Source organism: Meriones unguiculatus, chromosome 9, assembly GCF_030254825.1.
Source record: "Meriones unguiculatus strain TT.TT164.6M chromosome 9, Bangor_MerUng_6.1, whole genome shotgun sequence".
Lineage (NCBI taxonomy): Eukaryota > Metazoa > Chordata > Mammalia > Rodentia > Muridae > Meriones > Meriones unguiculatus.
In genome coordinates this window covers 5,887,788-5,913,160 of record NC_083357.1, presented here as the reverse complement: position 1 = coordinate 5,913,160, position 25,373 = coordinate 5,887,788, and the positions used below count along the sequence as shown (strand labels likewise).

Here is a 25,373-nt window from a genome sequence, read left to right as displayed (position 1 = left end):
AGTCCAACCATAAAAACACGAAAAGAATGTTCGTATCCTCTCAGAAATGCATATGTTGAAATCCAAACTCACGAGGTGATATTGTTATGAGTTGGGACCTTTGGGAAGTGATGAATGGGATTAATGACCTTACAAAAGAGACCCAAGAAAACTTGTTAGCCCTTTCTTCATTGTGAGGGCATAGCAAGAAGGTTCTGTATATGAGTTAAAAGCATGTCCTTAGGATATGGAGAAGCTGATGGCACCTTGACCTTGGATTTACCACTTTCCAGAGCTGTTAACAAATAACTTTCTGTTATTTATAAGCTAATATGCTGATGGTATCTTGTTATAGGGGCCAGAACAGACCAAGAAAGATATTAAAACATTGAAAGAAAGCACAGGACAATTGTCTTTATGGTCTTGTAGTACAAAATAGAATTTTAATGACACAAAATTTAGACAACATTAGAAAAATTTAATATGACAATCATGGTTTTAATTTTTTTTCTGCATAAGGAAAACCAACCACAATTTTGAAAATGAAAAGGCAGGAGATAATATTCATCCTAGATCTAGGATGAATTTCTCCAAAATGTAAAGAGCTCCTACAAATCCATATAAAAATGAGAGAATATTACAGGGAAAGTACAAACATACTCAAGCATGCCCTTATGTACTTGTTTAGCAAAAAAAGTTAGCACTAAACTTAAATGCCATTTTCACTTGCCCTGGTGTAAATCACAGCAGAGTTAGAAACATACCTGCCAGTCACTTGATGGAAAAATACCAATGGGAATTCAAAGATTTAGTCCCCGCAGAGAGCAACTGGCAAAGTCCAGCAAAATTTAAAGTGTATTGTCTCAGCAACTTTACATCCAGGAGCTTAACCTATAGATTCATCTAGTCATAAATGTAGCAAATAGTGCCTTTCCATAGTTAGCAGTTATAACTATGGCAGGAAAAGAAAGGACCTGACCTATCTAAAGGATTTGGGGTGGCATCTGGCACAATGAAATAGTACTCAAAATAAAAAAATAAAAAATATTTTGAATTCAAATAGGGAAGATCTCAAATATATTTATGAAGGGAAAATGTCAATGTTCCTATCATTGAATATTACATCATTTTCATGAGTATTATATGAATGACTATCTGTTATGGATAATCATTATATTATAAATGCAGAAAGGCAGTAGCTAAATCCTGTCTAAGTAGTTTCAGAATTTTTATGTTACGCTCAGGATGCGAGGCTAAGCACTGCACTCAGGGTCAGCCGCTTTGGACCCAGAGAAGAGCATGTCTGATTGCATGTGGGTTGGTACCCCAGGTCCCGCCTCTGAGAAAAAGGTATCAGATGGGTCTGATGCTCTTTGGGTGGATGACACCTAAATGAACATCGGTACAAAGTCCCAATTTATTTCTAATATCAGAGATCAGACCTCTACTCTTGCCTGATGCGTCTAAAACAAAAAGGGGGAACTGTAGAGAGCTGCGGAATGCTGTGCCTTAAAGATGGAGCTGGTTTTCGCCTTCCACCTTCCTGATGGTGAGTGCTCTCTGTCACGAACAATTCCACATTTGGCTAAGGCTAAGGATCTGGCTTGCTTCCATGTATGTGGACCTATCTGCATTGCCCACGTGGCACGCCTGGGTTGGCTACCCAGAGGCTATTTAAGCTGTGGGCTGGCTTTCCCCAGGGTCAGATGATTGTTCAAGGTTCCTGAATAAACTGCATTGAAAAAAAAAAATAAAATAAAATAAAATAAATGTGTCCTTATATCAAACAAACAAATACTGAATGAATTCCTTCATCTGCTCATATAAGACTGCCTTCTCTAAGCACAAAATGAATTTCCCATCTCCACTGGCATTTGCCAGATAATGTTTTCAACATTTCTGCTAAAAAGTTGACCTCTCTGGAACCTAGCGAGGAGCCTGAAGACTTTATTGTAGCCACTCATTTTCTGACTAGAGAAACAGTGACAGTGACAGGATCATTTCTTACTTCTCTCTTGAACACCCTGCTCTCACCTGTTACTCTTGGCATAAAAATCTTTGTAACAGCCAAACCATTACAACCATTCACAGATGTCTCCCTGGGCCTGGACTATGCTCCATGTTCAGTGAGAACCATGAACTCAGAACCTGTGACGAATAAGCCATAACATAGAAGTCTCCATTTCACCAGTAAGAGATGTAGATGTGATATATCTTGTCACATATACTATATCAATGATGTCACTAATTTTTGGAATGCAGTCTATCTATTTTCCTATGTTTACTGTTCTAACAATAGATGACAACTTGGAACCCCCGGACTAGGAGTGAAATATTAATATAACATAATGTCCAGTCTAGGACAGACACACATGAAACCCACGTGCAACGGTTTTTTATCTGGTCAGGAGTCCCTGAAGAGTCCCTATTTAGTGTGATTAGATGGCGCAGGAGTATCCACACTTAGCAGAGTGATAGCGCACCTCTCTGCCCATTACCCACTGAGTGTTTCTCACCAAGGCCCATTCATTGCAGGTTATCAGGAGACTCTCCAGCTAGCAATTACTAAAGCCAACTCATTCTCTCCACAGTAATTATCTGTGAGCAACACAGCCTGCCGTCCTTGGATCCATCAAACTGACAAATGACTAAATAGCAGAGGGCTCTGAAGTTAAATTTAAAACCGCTCTCTTACATTTCAGCTCACACATCGGTTCAGCCCTAAGAATCTCCCAGTTGACCAACACCAAAGGCCAGGAGATCCTGTACCTGTACCATTAGGAATGTTCCCTTCTGAGCAAAGTTGCACTTGCCTTGTCAGTGCCTTCAAACAAGGTTTTCCCAAGACCTGAAATGCAGATTTGTAAAGTAGTTCTCTACACGAGATTCTGCCCCACCCCACATCAAAGCATCCACTGTTGTGTCTTTACTTGGATAGACTAGGGCCTCACACAAAGTAACTCATGGCTTCAGTCATGGTGCCAATCAGACTTTCCCCCTCCACAGAAAAGAACTATCTCAAAGCATAAGCAATTGTGCACACAGCTCTTCATACACAAAAAGGAGCAGTGCATACACTAACCAGGTTACTGGCCCAATAAGCCCAAGAAACTAATGTTAACGTGCAGGACCTCCCACTTCTGGGCAGAAAACAAAACAAAACAAAAACAAAAACAAAAAATAACCACAGAATATTCAGGGGAAACACACTTGCATTTCCAAGCCTCCTCTATAGTTTCTAAAATCCAAGTATTACTGTGAAAACAGTTTTCCAGGATGTACTGCATTGTCCAGGGGCTGGGAAGTACAGAAAATAATCTGCTTCTAGTAAAACTGTCCCCCCACCCCATGCTAAACCCACTGGGTTCTGGTTTTCCATCCTCCCTATTAGATTTACTTATTTTAAATTATAGTCCATTCCATCTTTGGAATATTAGGAGATAGTAAAACCATCACAATATCACACTCACTCATACACACACATACACACACACACACACACACACACACAACTTCTAAAACCTTTGTCAGATGTAACCATGACAAAGTATTTTCTTCAGAGGCAGACGTGAAACATCCTCCCACTTTTAAACTGGTTCCCAATACCAGTGGCTTCCTGAAGGCTCTGACAGGACACAGGATGGAAATTCCAAGCCCCTCAATGAATATGGAAGAAATGTCCAGTCACCAGGTCTTCAGGTTTCCCTACAACTTGAGCCAGCATTGTGGGTAATGAAGTGATAGAATTCACATTTCATAAGAGAGGCCGTATAAAGGAAATATGATATTATTTTTTCTAGAAAGTGATTTATAATAATACCAAGAAACCAATTTTTAAAATTCCTTCTCCATCTCAACATTTATAGGAAAGGCTAAGGTGTCTTGAGAGATTTACTGTTTGCTGATATTCATCCATATGGTGGCACCAACCAAATGCTTAAAGGGGGAGGAGGACCAGGGAAAAGATTTTAGAAGGGGAAAATGACAAAGAGCTCTGCTAATTTGCTATCTCCTATAATGCGCAGGGCCTGGAGAGAGAATCCTGGAACTAACTCGTGCATTGTTGCTGTTTCAAAAGATTCGCACCTTGAGAATGGCTTGGCTTTCTCCCAGAAACAAAAGGAACAGCAAAACCTCTCGACAACAATGTCAGTCGTGTTCCTTCCATCTTCACTGCGTTTGGGAGTAGAGAACGAAGGCAGAACAGCAGCTCTGGCAAAGCTAAACCATGAAAACACCGTGGAGCACAAAGTCCGGGCTCCATAAATCAGGGTTGGCTCAGTGAACACTTGCCATGGCGAATCCCACGGCAGCCAGGCTAGAGGTACAGGCACCCACCCCTGGCTATACCTCAAAGGTTCAAAATGATTTCTAAATATAGATCCTACTTTATGTCTGCAGAGGCTGTAAATCAGGGAAAACAACTTTCTTCCATCCCCAATAAAATATTTGCACCCAAGGAAAACTCGGAGGATTTCTGGCTTTCTACCAGCTTTGCTTGGGCATAAAATTTTCTGACACTTCACCAAAGACGTCAGCATGAGTATAAGGTGGCTTTAAAAAGGGAAATGATTTTCTGACCTGTGGATAACCCCTCCAGCCTCAATGAGAAGGCGGGGGGGGGGGGGGAGCGATACAATAGGCACCTGAAACCTAGTTTTTCCTAGTTATTAGCATTGGAATAAATTGTTTTTCTAGGGGACCAAATCCTTCCTTATAGGAAGTGCTGGTCTTTGCATCAGTGAGCTGAGGGGTCAAGTCTGTTTTCTTGCTGTATTCCCATCGAAAAGGACTGCCAAGAATAGCCTACGAGAAAGCAAAAAGGAGAGAGCAGAAGCAACAGTGGCGGGAGGAAGGAGGAAATAGGAAATGAAGAAAGTGAAAGAGAAAACAAGTCATTTGAATAGAGATTCCTCCTTCATCATTTTACCCGTGTTTTTTATTTTCTTGAATTTTCAAATATCTAGCTTAATGGAAACTCAGTTCTTTCTTTTCTTTGGGTTTCCAGGCAATGTTGCACACACTTCTACTTCAGTCAATTGAGGGCTCCTAGAGATGAGGAAGGGACTAAAAAAAGGGAGAGAAAGCTACAGAAGTTCCTTTTCCTTCAAAAGCATGCACTCAAGGACATCTTTACTATGGGGCATAAAGTGTAGTTCTAGAGAAAACACCAGGAGGCTCAGGTGAGGGGCACTAGAAGGAGTGGGTAGTGGGCACTAGAACAGCTGGGTAGGCACGGGAAGGGCACCATCCAAATTGGTCCAGGGGTGGTAGGACCAAGATCTCTTAAGCTCCGCAGGAAGGCAGAGGCTGGCTGCCCAGCAGACAGGACGACTCCCCCAAAGGCCTTCCAGGATGGAATACTCTCTCAACTCCGTGTTTGGGAAAACACATGGAACAGGGCTGCCCAGATTTCCTAACTGCAGGACTTCTTGGAACTGTTACAAAGGTAACTTTGGCTGGAGTAGTGAAAGATCTCATTTGTAAGTTAGAAAGGATAGATGCTGGGGAGGAAAATCGACACCTATATTCACTGGCTATGTATACATAGGCGATACTTAATGTTCATGAACTCCAGTTTCTTCTTTTCTAACATGGAAGAGACTACAGCCCCAACCTTAAAAGTGGTAATAACAAGAGACTACGAACATCAAATGTGATCATTTCAGCACTGGTGCCTTGTGACTGTTACCTGCCTCTCTGTGGCTACCACTCTTTTATTTTCTATTTTATTATTATTATTACTATGATAATTATCAACCTGTATCATGAGCAGTAAAAAGAAAACTACCATTATTCAACATTAGTTCACTTTGATCATCTAGTCTCTAAAATGCCAGCACATACAACACAGCAGGTGCTCACTATGCTTTTAAAGGGGCAATGGAACAAAGAATTGACTTCAGCAAATTGTAGGGCAGTAAAAGAATGGGTAGGTGGTTTTCATTATATGTCTTGAGCAACAGGCTTCTGAGGTCTGGGAGGCATGACTTCATCTTTTGATAGAAGAACAAGGGATTGAGAGAGTGCGGTGCTCATTTGGGAGAAACATCACAAATGATTTATTTTTTGGAGGTGTTTGAAGTAACGCTGTAATGGTGACTCATGCCTGTTGCCAGGCACAAGCCATCAGCTCATGCCCATTCACAGGGAGATGCCTGAGGTCCTTCACCCACAGCACCTCCACGGAACACATGATGCCCATATGCAGGGCAAATCCAAAAAGATTTCCTCCAAAAGCAACTGCATCTTCTCTGCGAGAGGACACTCAGGCCCAAAAAGGAAAATATCTAAGAAAGGATCCAAAAGAAGTTAGAGGCTGGGAGAACCTTCTGGTTTTATTTGGTTGATACTTTGGCAGGAGTTTGAACTGCATCCCAAAGGATTTTTTTCCCCTTTTAGTCAATTTCTGCATGCATTTACCACAATAACCTCATCTGTCATAAGTCACATGCTAGAAATGAGCAAATCTTATATAAACCCGCCCCTGAGTACAAAACAAGATCCCACTAAATCTCTGCTGTTCCCACTGCTTTGTGTGTGAAGGGATTCTTCACAGACGATACGCTTGCTTCAGTGGAGACCCCAACAGGTTTAGAGCATGACATGTGCCCTTCACTAAACCCGAAGCTAAAACCTGTCTGCCCGGGTTTAAGCATCGGAGTTTAGAAAGGAAATGAGGTAACCTGTGAAAGCTTTCGCAGAAGGGAATGTCTCATGGAGTTCAGAGCACGCAGAAAAAGCCCAAGCGCTATCAACGTTTCAAACTTCAGGTTGAAAGGTAGAAACATGTACAGCAGGCCACAAAGTTCTAGCTCAGAGTGATCAGACTTGATATTGCTAAAACCCACGGTGTATATATACACTTCCATATGTGTGTGGACAGACAGACACACACACGCACACACACAGTCTCCCCCCGCCCCGCCAGAGTAAGCCATACAAAGACAGCATATGGGCCAAGGATCCTGTAATCCGTTCTACTGTTACATTTCATTTTCTTTCGACTGGTAAACCTGGAAGTGGTTGAGGGAGGAACATAGTTCTAAAAGGTTGCTACAGCTTGAGGAAGACTTCCAAGACTTTACAGACGTTTTCCTTTCCATAAGCTCAGGACTATCCAATTCTTCTTATACTTAAAAAGACAATCATAGATTTTTTCACAGTGATGGCCATTTTCTCCTTCAGGTTCATTTAAAGTAATAGGTTAAATGATAGTGGAATGATCTGAACCTTCATTTACACTGTACAGTTTGTCTACTAGACTTGGCAGGTATATTTTTCCAAACAAATCAGCACACACTACCCTTCACCCGGATATTCATAAGTTACTCCAAGCTACTGTCAATCTTGACCTTTTACCAACCTGGAAATAGTAGTCCATGTTAATATGCTATGAATAAGAGAAAAAACTAAGTATATTTCTTCACAGTTACTGATATAAAAAATGAGAGCGAAAAACTGAAGGCCCAGGCAAGGAGAGTGAGGCATGAGAGCAAAGCAGGCTCTTGTCACAAAGGCTTTAGTATCCAAAGGTCCAGGTCAAAGGTAGCAGCAAAAGAAAGAAAGAAAAGGAAAGAAAGAAAGAAAGAAAGAAAGAAAGAAAGAAAGAAAGAAAGAAAGAAAGAAAGAAAGAAAGAAAAGGCAAAAAGCTGCTGAAAGCATCATTGAGTAACTGAATCAAAACTCTGGAGGATAGGTTTGGATGCCCAGTGACTTCACCTTCTGCCCACAGCCCACTGTGGACTTTGTAATTCTGTGAACAGGTGTGCTGGTAAGGTCCACTGTAGGGTATACCGGCCATTAGGTCCTTGTTGAGCCCAGTGTCGTAGGCCTGTGCTATGAACAGTGATTAGACCTGGGAAGTGAGGACTTTAAGATTAGATTTTCCTATAGTTTGATGAAGCTAAGGAAGTTTCTGTGGCACTCCAGCAGGGTACCTGAAAGTCACCAAGACTCCTCAGGGCCTGGGAACCTGGGAGCCACCAGAGGTGGGAGCGGATGGTGAGACAAAACTGATATGTGAGCAGGGGTCTCATTTTGAAATTATTTGCTCTGGGTGTGAAAGCCCTGGCCTGGCGGCCTGTAGGACAGAGCAGAACAGAGAAGGAAGAGCCTATGTAAAGTGGAAAGATGATGACGTTCACCAAGAGAATAAATTTACCAATTAAACCTGAGGCTCTCCCTTTATTTCATTTTATATGTTTGAAGTCTAAATACCCTCAAATCACACAATGAGTATCCTTTATTAAAATCATGATGTGAATGATAAAGAAATCACTGTTAGATTAAATATTTCATTATGTTAAACTACCATATATTAGTAAAAGAAAAAATATTCCTTGACTTAAGAAAGGGAAATTTATTGACTTGCACTTCTAACAATAGAAGAATTCAAAGCTTGGATAAGTTTTTTCAAACAAAATGTCCACTTTTCTTATTAATATTTAGGTGCACAGTCATAATGAATCCAGTTTTACATTTGTGTCTATATCTTTTGCCCTGGGAAATTAATTGAAGTATAACATCCAGTTAATGAAATTAAAAAGTCAGAACTGAAACAATGACAGGAAAAAATGTGTGTGCACTGTGAAACTAACACGGCAATGATTTCCAAAAGTTACTTTAAAGGAGTCCTAGATATCTTTCAAAACACAGTGATTTACTAAGCAAAAGGTTCAAATGTTTGGTTTGTGCTTTCAATTCATCCACAATGTCGCCTGTCACAGGGAGGAGTTCTTTCACCCTAAGATGCATTTTGCATGTTGCAATGTTCATTTCCTCAGCTCCATACCATGTCATCACGCAGTCTGTTTGGGGGAAATAGTGCAATGATTTCTCTTACTAAAAAAAAAAAAAATGCAAGCAGCGAGTTGAGCTCAGGAGGGAGGCAGGTAGAGGAAAACTGAAAGTACTGACCTGAGAGTCAAGCTGATTGGAGCAAGGGTGAGAGCAGCGATTTGGAGACAAGCGGAAAGGAAAGGGTAGCAGAAGAGAATAAAAGGAGGGAGAGGCGTTAGTTTAAACATACAGCCAACAGATGGTACATTAGCAGGCTTTATAACCAAACGAAGGATAATAAAGCAACTCTCATCTGATATACCCCCGAAGCCCTGGGCACACACCATAAGCTCTTCTGTTGTATATCATGCATAAGAAACTCATTTCTGCTCTCATTCAGATAATCATACAAGCACTATTGGGAAACAGAGAGCTGTTTCCACCTCAGTACCATGACCACATTTGATTGTTTTTAAGGAATGTATACAGAGAAAGCTCCTACCTACCTGTGTGCCCATTACTTAGTTTTCATTATCTGATAAAACAAAACAAAACTAATATCTAGCAGCAAGCTGTGCTGTCACAAAAACTTTGATTTCAATGAACAGGTCGAATGGTTGTTGCATCCTAACAGATATTTTTCCTTCATTCCTAAAAACCACAGGACCTGAGGAATTTGGATTTGGGCTCAAAGATTCCCAGTTAAAGGGTTACAGGGAACAGTACCCAGGAGTGAGCAAAGACCCTGTGAACACGAGGGCTGTGGACACAGCACCACCTACCTATCAGCCTTTCTACAAGGACAACTTCCAAAGTAGAGAGTAATTCTTCTCCACTGAGAAAATGAGGTTCCGACTTTGCCACTGAGAATGCCTGCATGCTTCCTTGATTATGTGCTTAAGAGCGTCTAAGGTGCCCCTCTGAGAAGTCAAAGCAGTAGTCTCTAAGGGGAAGGAATGTGGAGGAGGGAAAGCTACGACCATGTTCCAGGCCAGGAGCATGTAATAAATGTTCATTTTTGTTAACCTTCACAAAAGCAAAGTAGATACATGAAACAATACCTCTCTAGCCACCTGCTCCCAGCATCCCGGCCATTTCATGTTGTGAAATGTCACATGAGAAGGAAAAACAAATCCTTAGGATAAAGTCTAACCTAGAACATTTCAGATAAAAATACTGTTTTGCTACAATGACCAAAATTAAAGAGAAAACTTAAAAGTGTAACATGATATACAGTCAGGTGTTTAAATGCACTACTGATGAAGTCAGGTCATGACCATCCTGGGGACTGTAGCAAAAGGTAAAGCTGCTGTTTCTAATCTTTCTGGATCATAGGTAATTAATCCGAGGATCTTGGCCAAATGGTAGAAAATCCTCAGTTGCAACAGCTAGAACATACTTACGATAGTGCTGCCTTTCCCAAGGAAAGTTTTGAAGCCTTTTCATGGGGTCACTATGGTATTTTAGTCACTTGTTACTTGTTCTAAAGAAACTTCTTGGGCTGCAGAGATGGCTTTGCCGTCCATCTCCATGTCTTTCAGAGGATACGAGTTCAATTCCCAGCACCCACTTGACAGTTCACAAGCATCCGTTACTCCAATTCCAGGGAATCCAACACCCTCATCTTATCTCCTCAAATGCCAGGTGCACATATACATACAAGCAGCCATACACATAAAACAAAAACAAATGAAGCCAAGTAATTCTAAAACATTTCTTCAAATGCAGCAGTGGACAGAATACTCAGAGAAAAAGAGTGCATATCAAAATGAGTACAACTCATATCAGATTTCTCCCCTCTTAGAATATATTGAGGCTTTTAGAATATATTGTCATAGTTTAGAAATAATAAGAGAGTTTAAGTTTGCATTTGAAAAAGAGCCCTGAAAGGCATCAAGGAAGTTATGTCAGCACATTATTGGGAAAATCAGAGGAAAAAGAATCGTTTCTTTCTCAACATTAGATAAGGTTCTGTTGGGCACCAAAAATCATTTTTCAATGTCCAAATGCCTGATGGCATTAGCCCTCAGTCCAGATAATTAAGCGGTACCTCGTCTTCCGTTCTGTTGATATGTCTTATGAGTAAGACTCCCCAGGGACTCCTGTTCCCCTCCACTGTCTAGAGGGATGTGGTTGAGGGCTCATTTTGAGCTCTGGACAAACACTGGAAAGAGCCCTAACAGATTTAAGATAATTATGCTATAAGTTGCCCAACTGATTCCTTCTCATGGGTGGGATACAAGAAAGCCAGTGGCAGAAGGCCTTGCTTGGCAGGCCTATTAACCTGCCTCCTGTTCTAGGCACCAAGGGTTAATTTAGAACTTATTAAACCCTGGAGACTGCAATGAGTACCAGCACAGCAGAACAACACACTTGGAGACCTCCAAGCTCCTGGCGGCTGCTGAGCTGTGTAGGCTACGTGACAGCTGACATCACAACAGAACAAAGACATCAGCCTCCTTCTGACCGACTCTTGGGTTTGCTTCAGTCTACAGCTGAGGCAGAAGCTTCCCACCAGAGCTTCAGCATCCAGTACAAGGGTTCACCGTGTGAGAGGCACACCAACTGAGGCACACCAAGTACCTTGAAAAGCCGAGTCTCTAATGGCTGATGAGAAGCAGCGTTCTTGTGTAACTGAAGGAGTAGCTTCCCTGGAGACACCAGCAGTGTGTTATGCAGAACTTACTAATGGTGAAGAAACTTCGTGAAAGGAGAAGATGGACGGAGTAAGAGGCAAACAAGCCGCCCTCTGGGAGAGAAGCTGGCCCCTGTCAGGGCATCAGAGCCACCCCCAACCGCAAATGTTTTGTTGCATGTGACAGAAGTTCTGGAACATTTTAGAACATGAGCTGCTTCAAAAAAAGAGGGCTTTTCGCTCTGGTAGGTCACGTTACAAGCCAGAGACCACAAATTCATTTCAAGTTCAATATTTTGGTTTTCAAAATCACAAGTTTAATTGCAAGCACTCTCCATGACTCCAAAATGGAGATATATGTCATAATGCTAAGAAATCTTTAGTTCTCAACATTATGAGGTATGAATTTTGTAGTTTCAGCCAGGAAACCGAGATACTAACCGAAGTGAAGAGGGCTGCCTGACAAAGTCGGGAAGATGCTTTGGTGGGAATGAATACACATGCAACCCAGCAGATAATGCTTCAGAAAGGGAGGCCAAGGCTGCGCCCTCTCTTTCCCAGGATAGTTCCCCTCTGGATCTCCACCCCCACCTCCTTAGGGGCCTGGGCTGGACGGGGGCTCAGACATTTCCCAGACTGTGTTCTGTTGCTGGACCTAAGATGCAGGCAGGCAGGCAGAGACCTGGGGCAGAGTCAAGCCCCTAGCACATGTTTTATGAATTACAGTGCCTGGGAGGCATCAGCCTTAAGGAGAGGCAAATGCAGAGATAAAGAAAATGTGCAGAAAGTACATAAAGATAAATGCCTGTAAAATCACTGCTGCTTTAATGCTTTCCATATTGAAGAAATAAAACTGTGAATATTCTTGATGATTTAATGGCCACACAGCCTAGCTAAGACCTGTTTGTCCAACTAGATAATTAAGCCACTTATATGTAAATGTTTATAGTAGCTGATACTGATTTTCAATTACAGTTCTCAGGAACTGTTTTAGTACAGAAAAAAGGCCTTCTAAACATTCATGGCATCAATTTCCCTCAGGAAAACTAATAACAAGGAGGCAGGGCTCTGGTGGCTGCAGGAAATGCTGAAGGAGGACGCTCTGACTCCCTGCATGATTTCAGAGCCACCAGATGAGCCTGCCTCTGCGGCCCCTTAGTGGACGGCATTGTTCTCAGGGGCTCTCTGGCTAATCCTAGCTTTGAGTTCTAGTTTTCATTCTTCTGAACTCTATAATCTTTAGTAAGATACTAAACTTACTAAACCTCCTTGTATATAAAATAGGGACCGTGATTGTCTCTGTGGGTAAGATTAATCCAAATATAAGACTCCAGGTCAAGTGCTCAGCAGAGTATCTGGCACACAGTGATCATAAAATATAGAAACTTTATTATTATGGTAATAATTGCTATTACTAATAATGCTGGCTATGACATCATCCATTGAGATCACTGCCTCTCAGAGAATAGACTAGAGGTTCACAGATACACACTATAGCTGCTTGTCTCTGGCCATAGGATGGTGATTGGGAATGAAAGAATGAATGAATGACCACAGAAGGCCATTCAACTTCTCAATGTCTAGTTTTGTAACAAGAAAACATGATCATAAGTTATTTGTGATTCTATGCTAGCATTTTTTAATTTCTTCAGAAATCCTGGTCCTGAAATGTAACTCCAAAATAGCCGTGTAGATTGATATATCTAAAATTACTGTGGTCCTGGAATTTTAAGAACCAGAAGACTGGAAGAACTTTCCCTCACTTTAAAATTAAAGTGAAGCTCTTGAAGCTTGTCTTTTTAATTGTATTATGTTTTAATTTTTTTCTTTTGCATAAAAATGTTCACATGTGTGCAGGCACACATGTGCTGTTGCATGTGTCTTAAAGTCAAAGGGCAAACCTCTGTCTTTTAACGATATGGACCCTTGAAATCCAACTCGGGCTTAGATGGCTTTATTGAGCCATCTCTCCAGCCTGTCCTTAAAGATTTGAATTTGCATAGTTACCTCAATATAAAAGAACTATGCCTTACTGTTAAAATGACTCACAATGAATCAAACTTAATCACAGTGTCAGCAAAAGAGGCTAAGATTATTAAAAGAACTATTTATAAATTTGGTGTTTAGATGATTAAATACAATATTGAAAACATTGCTGAAATTTTATTGTGAATAATTTGCCCATCCAATGCAGTCAGTTAATACTGAGAATTCATTTGTTTTGCCATAATGAGGTCAGTATCCCCCCTTATATGAACACTGGGTAGATACAACACAGAATACATTTTAATAGGTTGTTAGAGATTTAGCTTTAACAAGAATTGTGGCCAAAGTGCTGGCATACAGCAGATGCAAAATCTGAACCCATGTCTTTCTTTAGCAAAAGCCCGTTATCATTCTTGTAAGGCCACAGAGCACTGCTCTGCACATGTCTTGAAGTCCTTTAGTGGCTCGCAAGTGTCTCCATCCAAGCTGGCAAACATTCACTGATTTATTCAAAATTGGCTGATCTCTTCCATATGGCTTGAATCTAGGAAAACAAATTCTGCCTTATTGCAGAACCAATGAGAAATACTCAGAGGTTATATAGAGCTATGTTGTAAGAGTGTTCAGAAAGTTCTTTTCTTACAGAAGTATTAGAAAAAGCATTAGTAATCAACTAATTTTTAATGACCATGCTAGGTTAGCATAATATAGGTGTGGTTTATCACAAAATCTAAAGACACTGGAGGCCTCTTTTGAACCATTATTTTAGACTGAATTTGTGATCATGTAGATTACCCTACTCAACATATTTAATTCCATTTATTTTCCAAGTAGTCTAAGATCCTCTTACAGATAACTTTCAAGGAAGAATTTGTTGTAGTGTGCCAAAAGACATCCAAAAAGACATGAGCCTCCCTTTCCCTTATCTGAATGAAGAAATTCCAACTATATTTCTCCATATTCTCCTTTGCTTGTGACAAACCCAAACCACAAAATGTTCATCTTTAATGGGCAAGAACTTACATTTCAGATAGTCAAAGCCCAAATCTTTGCATACTTTGTTGGAACAAGTACTGGATCAAAGATGGTCCTCAAGAAAGCCAGGCACTGTTTTCCTAGACACTGAAAAGGTCATTAGTTCCTCAGACGGCAAACAAATGCCTCTGTAATATTCCACAGAAACACAACACCACCCTTGACTGGAAGGCTATATCTATTTCTTACATATAACTTCCTTCCAATTGTAATATGAGAGTGTAAGTGAGCATTTCAAATGTGCCACTACTCAGAATGTACACCAAGTCATCAGCACTTCCCCACCTTTAACAACTCTCAGAGCAACTCTCTTTGACAAGGCAGAACTCACCTCTCAAGTTCGGCAATCTTCTTGTCTTTGTCATTCTTTTCATTCTCCACCTCCTTGAGGATCTCCAGCAGCCTGTCCACTTCTGCTTGCGCCTTGCCACACTCGTCGCGGTAGTAAGACGCTTCCTTGTCAAGCTGTTTTAACCGGTCTGCAAACTCAGGGTTCATCCTGGAGTCATCTTCAATAGTATGCGCCTTCAACATTACATTTTTAAAGAATGTAGGTAAGACAATGATTTAGAACAACACACGGTGTAGTCATCAAAGGCCAAGAACATAACTTTGGAGAGATAATAACCAAGAAGAATTATGGATATTCTGTCAGTGAGAAGGCAAATTGGGAAAAACAATCATATAATTCAGTTACCTTAGATAATGTTGACTTTAAAGTATATGATAGTTTCCCATGGGGAGGTTCTTCTCCTACTGATACTTTGTTATGTTAAATTGTGTTGCTTTGACTTTTTCTTTCCATCAAAACATGGGGGACAGGTGAAGGAAGAGAATGTCTTTATTCTTTGTTCATTCAGTAGGAAGGATGGAGACAATACAATTCCTTACAAAGCAATTTACACCAAATGCTTCCATTTCCAACTTAGAGAACTGAAAGGCACAACAGTAAATTGTTTTCCAAGACAGAGGAAGGGCATGTGTAGAACCAGGTAGCCTTTGGGAGGCTGGCTGACTAAGCATATTACGCTACTAAGAAATTTCAGCAGAAGTAGTTTGGAATGGAGTCTTCTTGAAGTAAGGAAGGGCTTTCTAACTAACAGTCATACCCATAATTTCTTGTTTACTCGAATAGGTTTAACCTAAACAATGAGGAGATGGGCTAGTTCTTGAGCAAGCACACTGACAAGAATCCGGAAACACATGCATGGGTGGAGAGCAGCTATACACACCGGAACACATATAACCAACAACAAGCAACATCACTGTAGAATAATTTGCAGCCAAAGTATCTGTGGGTTTGTGTGCAAGTATACGTGTGTGCATGGAGGCTTTACAGTTTATTTTTTCCCAAAATAAACTTTTGGCTGAAATATTCCCAGACAGATGCAGAACACTGCACTGCAATGTTTTGCCTACCCCTTGTTTCCCTTTATTCCTAATTGGCTTCTTCAAAGAGCAGGCAGGGAGAAAACAAGCAGTTTAACAATGGTGCACATTCAACATAGAAAATTCAGAGAAGTCATACGGGTACGGTTCTCCCAAAAATCCGTGTGTGAAGGAATAACATATCAATAATTAATTAAACTTGAGTTTTTCTGCTTTCCCACTATGTGGAGCACATGGCCACTGTGCTTTTATGCACTTTTTGTTTTTGTTTTTTTGTTTTTTAATTTCAGGGAAAAAACAAGGCAAGCAAGCTACAGCTACTGTAGGGTTAAATGGATCATGCATGGTTAGAAAAATCAATACTGGTACTGCTGTTAGAAGGTTGACAGTCTTTGCAATGATTTAGTTAAAAAAAAGTCAAAATTAGTATAAATAAAATAAATTTCTTACTCATGACAAAATTATTTTTAAATAATATTTTGCATGTAACATATTATTTAAGCATGAGGATAAAGGGGAAATAATTTTTCATATCCTTTAAGATTTTCTTACTTAAGAAATAAACTTAACTATGAAAAAAACTTGTAAACATTCATCAATCCAACATGCTGCTAAAACTGGTTACTCCCTTTAACCAACAAATCTCCAAAGTATTTTATTCTTATTTAGTGTGCACTCTAGGCCTCTCTGTAACAGATTAGTGTATGTTTTCAGTATTAGTAAAAATGAAATTAGTCACTCTGCTTTTAGGAGTTTGTTCCTGTAATAATTATATTTTTATACAAGGTGATTAATATTTAAATAGCTTAACCTCTACCTTAATAATTTAGAGCAGATAGTATGATTTTAAAATGAACTAACTATATACTCCTATCTTGATAAAAGTGAATTCAATACTTTTGTGACAGAAAAACACAATTTTTGAATAGTTACAATATATTTTATTTATCCCTTTCCACTGTTAAACTCACCACTATTCTATGACAACTAAATCTTTTTGTATAATTCTCAAAATACCAAATCAATGCCATTAATATCTTAAAAAACAATTAATGAACTAAGCAATAAATAATTAGAAACATTCAAAACACATGAATAAACATATTTTAGAGTTAAAATTTTCTTTCCCATCTCATATGTTTAAGATTAACAAAAGGTTAGTAGTTAGCCATATAGTCTATCTTCTTTTATTTTAAATTCTTGGGATTATTATTATCATTTTAATGCGCACATAAATGATTAGTAGCCATGAGACATTAGTTCTAAATCTAAATTAGCTCTACATCTTCTGTCAAGAGGCAAATCAAAAAGAATGTCTAAAGACAGTGAAAAACTACAAAATGACAAACATTTGAAAGATAATATTGATCTTCTATTTTGATTATCATTTTATAATAATCCCAGAAATAAGACTTGTACAGCTACATTAATACACTCCTTAGAGAAGTTTGACTGAGAGATTTAGGAAAAAAGTACAGGCTGTTCCTTACAGGTATGAATATCCTTGTTTGATCCTGAGGATGATAATCCAAGACTAGTCTTTAACAGAGGGTGAATTAGTTAAGTTTATCCCAGTGAGTATGGATAAAGAACTCATGGGATATATAGACTAACAGAAAGCTAAAGGGGAAAATGAATCTTGAAGGTACCACTGATGGCTGCATGTAAAGGCTGAAGGTAGCTCATGTTATTAACGCCCATTGGCAAGTTCATAGCTGGCCTACACATGTTAGATAAAACTTGGAAGTGCCAATAATCCATCCTTTGTAAATGATTATACAGTTTCACTAATAACAATAATTAAAATCTGTCTCTCACTCCATCCCCAACATAGTGTCTACTGATTTTAGGAAAAGGAAATTTATGTCAGACTCCATTCTTAAAGCAAAGCTCTTAAGAAAGGCTTTCTGATAGACATGCAAATAGATGGCATTATAAAATGCTCACATCAATATATTTGTTAAGAAAAACTTATAAGGGCTTGAGGAAACTCTTTCTTGGATAATTTCTTCAGTGACAGTGACAGTTCCTCGTGACTGGGAAGATCTGTGAGGTTCTAGTCCATTCTAAATACAAAAGGCAGAAGTCTGCATAGATGTCCTAAGAGTGATTCGAGTTAAGTAGCTTGACTCAACATGAATTGTAATTGTTCAGAGTGCCATTTTAGTCAATAGAGACTGAGTGTGCTTTATTGAGACCCACAGCCATGGGGCCAATGCTACACACTAAAAGCTAGGAGAAAACTGGGTTTACAGAGCCAATGCTTCCTCCAAAGTTCTAAGGCAGTAACCACCTCTATAAATGGAGAGATAGGTATATTGTTGCTTTTACAAATTATGACATAAGTTGCTCCATCTACACTAGCAGCCTCTGACCTGGATCAAAGTTACCAAATACTGTATACTGTTATTAAATACTCATTCTCATGTTTATGCAGATATTAAACTTTTGAGGTGATTAAAGGCAATTCTGGTTATCAAGTTCTGTCTCAAAATATTTCTTGAAACCTTTGTAGCAGCTCTCAAGTGTGCTGTAGAAAAACAGAAATTCAGTAAAGAACACCTCAGAGATGTCAGTCTTACTAGTGGGATCTGTAAGTTTGGGGATCTCTAGACTATGTCTCTTGTACTTCCAAATATACAGAAATTCTCCTGCACATGGTAATAAAAAGGTGGGAGCCTTGCTGATGTGAGCCAGCCTCAGCATTTTGATGTGATTTTGACTTGTGAAGCCTGGATAAAAGAGCAAGGGGATCTAGTCATGACTGGGGATAAGCAGTACATTATGATGCCGACAAGTTATCAGAACTGCATCAGGAACAAAGCAGGATTTCAGGCAACTGAAGTATGTCAATCAAGGAAGAGTAGTTAGCCCCAAAGTTGGGAGCTCACAAGTATCAAAATCACATATTTAGCTTATTTGTACTTAACTTATAAAGGTTGGACACTGACTATTTTCAGTGAAGCACTGGTTTGTACCAGATGTCTGGGAAGAAAAGCATTAACTTCGGTCCAGAACCCTGCTGTGCCACGAGGCAGGGGACATTCACTTCTAATATTATATAACACCCTTTTGAAATGGGCCTAAACGTTTTTTTTTAATATTTCCCTCAAAACAAATGATTAGTTGTAACCATAAAGCACAAGCCAACTGTTAGGTAATGAAGCTGTTGATTTTTCATCCCTGCTGCTACTAGACTTTGGCAGTAAATTTATGCACTGTGAAAATACGATTCTTGGTCACAGTGCTCCGCTGTCTTAGAGTCCATAGACAGGATTCCAACATTCCTTTCATATCTTAATAACAGGATGGGGTGTAAACTATTTTAGACCTTGACATGATTCTAAGTTAGGAGCAAAAGAGACTCATTAAGTTTTCTGACTATAATTACAGAACTACAACATATTATGAAACTTAAATTTTGTTTCAAATAAAAATGAATAAATACCAGACATAATTATTGGCCCTAAGTAACATACTTTGAAAGTAATAATGATATATCTTGGAATCTTGTGTTTCATCATTTTAAAGAAAATTATAGTTTGTAAATTTCAAAGTAACTGAATTCAGAACATTCACAATCTGCATATTAAAACTGCCAAAAATTTCTTTCATATATGAAATAAATAAATATATATATACAAATACTCCAAATACACACAAAAATAAAATCTATATCTTAGCAGATTTTTAAAAGCTTCAAATAAAAATGTAATTATTAATATAATTCCTCTGGAATTTCTAAATATTAGCAACATTGATAACTAATGGTATTATCTAGACATTCTGAAACAAACCACGTAACTTTACATTATTATGCGATTTGGAATAGTATTTGAGTTCTTTTGACATTGACTGCCTGTATTAATTGTTTATGTACATGTGTGTGTGTTTGGATGTATCATCTATATTCCCTGAAGAATATGTTAAATAGTTATCAATAGCTGTAAATATCTACCATGCCACAGGATGTTGGTTTAAGAGTGAATCCAATAGTTTTCAAAAATAGGCTTTAGAAAAAAAGAAAAGAAAAGAAATTGTTAAGGCTAAACAATAGCCATGAAGGCATTTATAATCAGCACACTACATCCCTATGAATCACAGTCCTCAAATGACATATTAAACAGGGAAGCCTTCCTAAGCATTAACACTTTTTTCTCTGTGCAGAATCGAAAAATGTCTGAGATTTTTTATTTGAGTGTTTGTTTCATTTTGTTTTGTTTTGTAAACCCTTAAGTAAAACGTGAGTCCTGCATAAAGTATGTTTATAAAAGACAGGATTTCAAATGGATGATGATTGGTGAGGAGCTGGAGAGCTCACAGGAGCACATCAGAGGGGTTTCAAGTACTCCCTTGTCAGCAGGAAGTGACCTCAGTGCCCTATAGCCACGGGATATTTTATAAAGCACTCAATTAATGTGTCCAAGAAGTGAAGTATTATTTTCAAACACCTTCTCCAAGCATACTAGGGATATAACCAAGACAGCATTTGAAACCAATGATAAAAATCTATTATTTGTCTAGAATTGAAAACTAAGGGGAGAAAAGAATTTGGCTGAAGTTAAACTGTAAACATTTTTCACGACAAGACAAAACTCCATGATTGGAGGCTGGTAGTTAAGTAAATTAATTAACTAACTAACTAACTAATTAATTTTAAAAAGGTTATTAGTAAGAAAAGTAATAAGGATTCAAAGGCAAGAATTTAAGTTCCTTCAAACTGACATTAACACATTATTTAGCACAATGGGAAAAAAAAGAAAATAAATGTTTTCTTTGTATTCCAGAACATATTTGCAGAAGGCATCAAAGCCCAGTCCTTATTTACTTGGAATGTCCACACATGGGCATTCTACTGACTGTAAAATGTTCTTATGCATTCAAAACAACAGTAAATTCATCAGAAATGTGAAGGTGGCCATATTCAAAGTAAACACACACAAGAGCAAAAACTTCCTGTGTGCCAATGATTTCTTAGAAAATAAAAGGTAGGGGAGGGAGAGATGAGTCAGATTAAGAGTACTGGCTGCTCTTCTAGAGGACACGAGTTCAATTCCCAGCATCCACATGGCAACTCACAACTGTCTGTAACTCCCATCCCAGGAGTTCTGATACCCTCACACAGACATATTTGTAGGTAAAATACCAATGCACATAAAACCATAATAAACAAATTATTAAAAAAGAAAATAAAAGTAGATATGTATCAGTTGCTGTAACAGCTTAAAAATTACGTATGTGCATATGCTTCGCAACAGCTTTAAAAACAAAAACCCAGGCCTGTAATCAAAGCATGTCAAAGCTTCACTGTAGAAAAACCACTTTTAAAAAGTTGTATCATGACTATAATAAGAAGAAATGATATCAGGAATGTATCATTGACTCTTTATCATATAGGATGAATACAACTCAATTTAAATCACCAGAAACTGTGATTTTTAATTGACAAAAGTGACCCCCTAAATTCACCTGGAAGGTTAAAAATGAAAAGCTAAGAACTCCCAAAGAAGACAGGAACAAAAGCAGGAGAATCAAGCTAGAATGTACCCTACTAGATGTTTCAATATCACAATGTCACAAGAACTAAGATTCTGATCCAATAGTAAGAGACATAGCTAAAGCTGAACTACTGATCAGGAACTGAGATCTTTGTCACTAAAACTGTGATACTCAAAACAGTGACATCAAGGTCAGAGAAACACTTGACAAGCAATGAAAATTAACTGATAACTACAAAATATATACTTTATCTCTCAATATTAATCAAAATACAGAGTTGTATTTATACAAAAACCAGCATCCAAAAATTTTAATTCTGGTGAATGACTTTACACATATTAATCAGAGAATGACTTCAAAAATAAAGAAATTATTTTAAAAAATCCCACTTATCAAAAACCATCAAAAAGTATCTGTATTAAAAATTAAATAAAATTATCACGATATGAGAAAACAGCTCATAAAAATGAACAAACAAGTAAATTAAAGGCAAGCGATTAAATGGCCAAAGGATCTAATTTCCAAAAGAAAAATTACCAAGCTAATAATATATTTTAAATCCAAAACTAATTAGTAATTAAAGACAATAAAAATGACCTAAGGATTTTTAAAAGTTATTTAAAGTGAGAATTTTTTGTGTGGGCCAGGGTATGGTCAAAAAAGGCACAAGGCTATATTTAATCAGTGTTAAGAGAAATCTCTTGGTAAAAGTCCTGAAATACAACATAGTAAGAATGACTGAGATATACTTAAAAACCAAGATTGTTGGTCCAGAAAATTCATCCCATGAAAGAAGGAAAAAGAGGGGGAGAAGAAGAGAGAGAGAGGAGATGGAGGTAGAAGAGGAGGAGACAAAGGAGAAGATGGAGGAAGTGGTAGGTGGGTGGTCAGGGAACCTGTAGAACTGACAAAAACAGGGATACGTGTGATCAAAATCAGTAACAAATAGACTAGACAGCATGTAATCACTAACAGTGCTCTGGGAAAATAATTACATGAGAGAATTCTAATGTTTTATTGCAAAAAAATATATATGATACAAAACTGAACAAATATTTGGGTACAACTTGGTGAAAAGAAACAAAGGATTATGTAAGAACAAAAGAAGGAAGGAAGAATGAAGGAGGGGAGGAAGGAGAGAGGGAGGGAGGGAAGGAAGGAAGGAAGGAAGGAAGGAAGGAAGGAAGGAAGGAAGGAAGGAAGGTTGGATAGACAGATGGGGGAGAGGAAAGAAAGGATAGAAAGAGGAGAAGCATCCTCCACTCTTCATCCTTCTTTACTTTTGCAATACCATGCCATATATCACACCTATAACTAGGAGAAAGAAATTAAATGGGTTTTTTAAAGTGGATCCTGAAATATCTGCAGACGGGTGGGGGTAGGCGTTAGTTAAAATAAGAAGAGCTGGCTATATTCCCAGGATGCCAGGCCATTTGGTTAGCTTAATTAACATGGGGAAGAAAATCATCCTGAGACTTTAAATTAGTCACTGAAATGACTGCAATGTTTGCTTTTGAATAGCTGAGACCTGGCCCTGGATGGAAGAGAAAGGGAAAGTTGAGAATGTCATGTCATTAAGTCATTTATTTGACTCTTATCTACTCTGACAAGGGCTGGTAAACTCCAACTACTGTCCTAAGAATTTTCTGCAGCCATAGAACATGGCAATCCCTTTGTGTTTCATACACAAAAAGCATTAGAAATTTAAAACTGTTTTTCAATATTGTTCTAAAAATATTCACAAGAAAACATGTATTTTTTAATAAAGATATTTTTAAGGCTCTTGCCTTGAGGCTATCTATTATTATATTATTACTTCATTCAAATATTAAGGGAAGGAAAACCGGGGTTGTTTGCTTGTTTGTTTATTTTTTGCTACTCTGCTAAAATCCATCTGGGTGATGATCCAGCAGGGCATTAAATATTGTGTTTGTAAATGTCTTTGTGGTGTAAAATGAAGAGTCCAGGCATAATTTATTAAGTGCATCCAAGCATCTTGTACATCACCCTGCATGCAGGCAGAGCTTTTCTTAAGAAATAAAACTCTTGACTGAGTTGCTCCTTTCTGGACGGCATTCTTTTTTCTGTGATGAGGATTTATAAGTAGGCAATAATTAGAGTGTGTTATAGACCATGCTTGTCAGGTGAAGCATCTCAGTTACCTTCATTTACTAGACCTCCCAGAAGCCAGTCTGGTGACAAAACAGAAAAGTCTTTCTTTCTCTTAAAAACAAATAAATGTTCATATGAATGCACATGTCATTGGGATAAATATCCAGTGGGGACATCTGAACTATTTTATTAATGTTTGAACTAGTTACCTGCTTTTCAGACTTCACTAAACTAACGTCAGAATGGCTACGATCTGTTATTAGGAGACTCTTATCTACTCTGTCCTCATTATGATGACACGTTTTGAACTTTTACAAACCCTATACTATGGTTAGGCATTTAACAGTCTTCAAGAGCACAGCCCAGATTTTAAAGCTAAACCTGGCTTAACAGAGTACATACATACAGCACACAGGAGATGGGGCTATTCTCCAAGTGCTATCCCTGTGGTACAGGAAAGCCCGTGTTCGAAGGATATCACAAATAATTCCATATTCCTAGCTCTTCAGCTGATTTGCTTTGTTTTGTTTTGTTGCCTAAGAGTTGAGATTAGGAAGAAGGTACTGTTAAAGCTGGCCATGTTTTCTTAGTCTCTTATTTTTAAATTTTGAAAGGAATGACATTGGCTTTGTGTAGATCAGGTCTTTCAATAGAGTGGGAGTGGAGAGACTGCTCAGAGTTTTGGAGACCTCCCCTGTGGGGTACACTTCGACATAGGCTCAGGGGATCCTCATGCTTTGATATGTTACAGCGGGAACTTTCAGGAATGACTTACTGGATTGTACATCTGATTGAACAACTGTTCAGCTTGCTACATTGCAAAGGTAGGGAGGCATTGCAGCACAGACAGGGAAAGAAGGAAAGATCCAGAAAAACAGCATTAGCTCAGCAAATCCAGTGCATTTGCACAGACGAGCTGGTCTTTAAAAAAGAAGAAGAAGAAATTTCAGTTTCTAAACATTCCACAGTGAAAGTGAAAGGCTCGGGGGAAATACAAATGTTGACATTGGCTCCTAAAAAAGAATAGCTGGAATAAGAAATTTAAGGTTTGTGTTACTTTCCCTTTCTCGAGTTAAATAGCCCATGAAGCAAAGAAAACTGTCCACTTTTGATGATACATGAAGTGCTGGCCTCCAACAATGAATCAGAAAAAGTACTTTTGGCCAAGCCCACAATTTATTACCTGAACTTCAAAGATGGTAATAATAAAAGATTAATTAAATCTTATCATTGAATTTATAGCTCTTCTTTGGTAGTAACATAAGCCTAAATTTTATATTTGGTGTCTAACTTAAATAGAGATTAGGAAGCAGCAGGAAAGCAATAGAAAGGCATCAGTAAGCATGGCAATATCATACTGATTTAAATGGGAAAAGAAAAAATTCAAGTCTGGAGAAAGACTAAAGAAAACCACAACACAGTGTTGTCAATTAACAGTTTCTACTGTTACAATTTTGAAAACGTAATTTTGAAAGATCTCCTATTATGTTCCAAGTACTTTGGAATCTATAGTGGGCTCCTGCCAACTTTGTGTACAGTCAAATGTCCTAAATATTATTTGTGAATAGTGTCCTTAAGTTAAATTTATTAAATATCTACACATTAATTTGAGGCTCAAGATTAAGATATAGTAGGCGAAACACTACAGTGACTACTATTTGGTAGTAGGCTGAGACACTGCTTTAGAGACAGGACACCTATTTCTTTAACTTGAGGATAGCAAATGATGATTTTAGCATGCTTAAAAGAGAAGCCTCTGAAGCATATTGATTGGAAAGCTGAAGGGAGTAGAAGTCATAGCACTTTGGATTCTGTGTCTTTTCATCAAGTTCCTAAATATACAGGTCAATTAACCTCTACAGCTTAAACCTCAAAAAAAAAAATCATTCAATAGACAGAGTGGTCCATATAAATGACTAAAGTTAGTGAGAGACTTAATTATTATGCATACTTACAA

At 38.4% G+C, this 25,373-nt stretch overlaps 1 protein-coding gene across 1 annotated transcript in view; it reads right to left on the bottom strand.

The window, feature by feature from the left end:
- The window catches only part of Erc2 (ELKS/RAB6-interacting/CAST family member 2), an 898,378-nt gene that overhangs the window by 439,104 nt on the left and 433,901 nt on the right, over positions 1 to 25,373 (bottom strand). Inside the window, 2 exon segments of the mRNA XM_060390770.1 lie at positions 14,748 to 14,941; positions 24,192 to 24,227. Coding sequence (XP_060246753.1) covers positions 14,748 to 14,941; positions 24,192 to 24,227 — 230 coding nt within the window.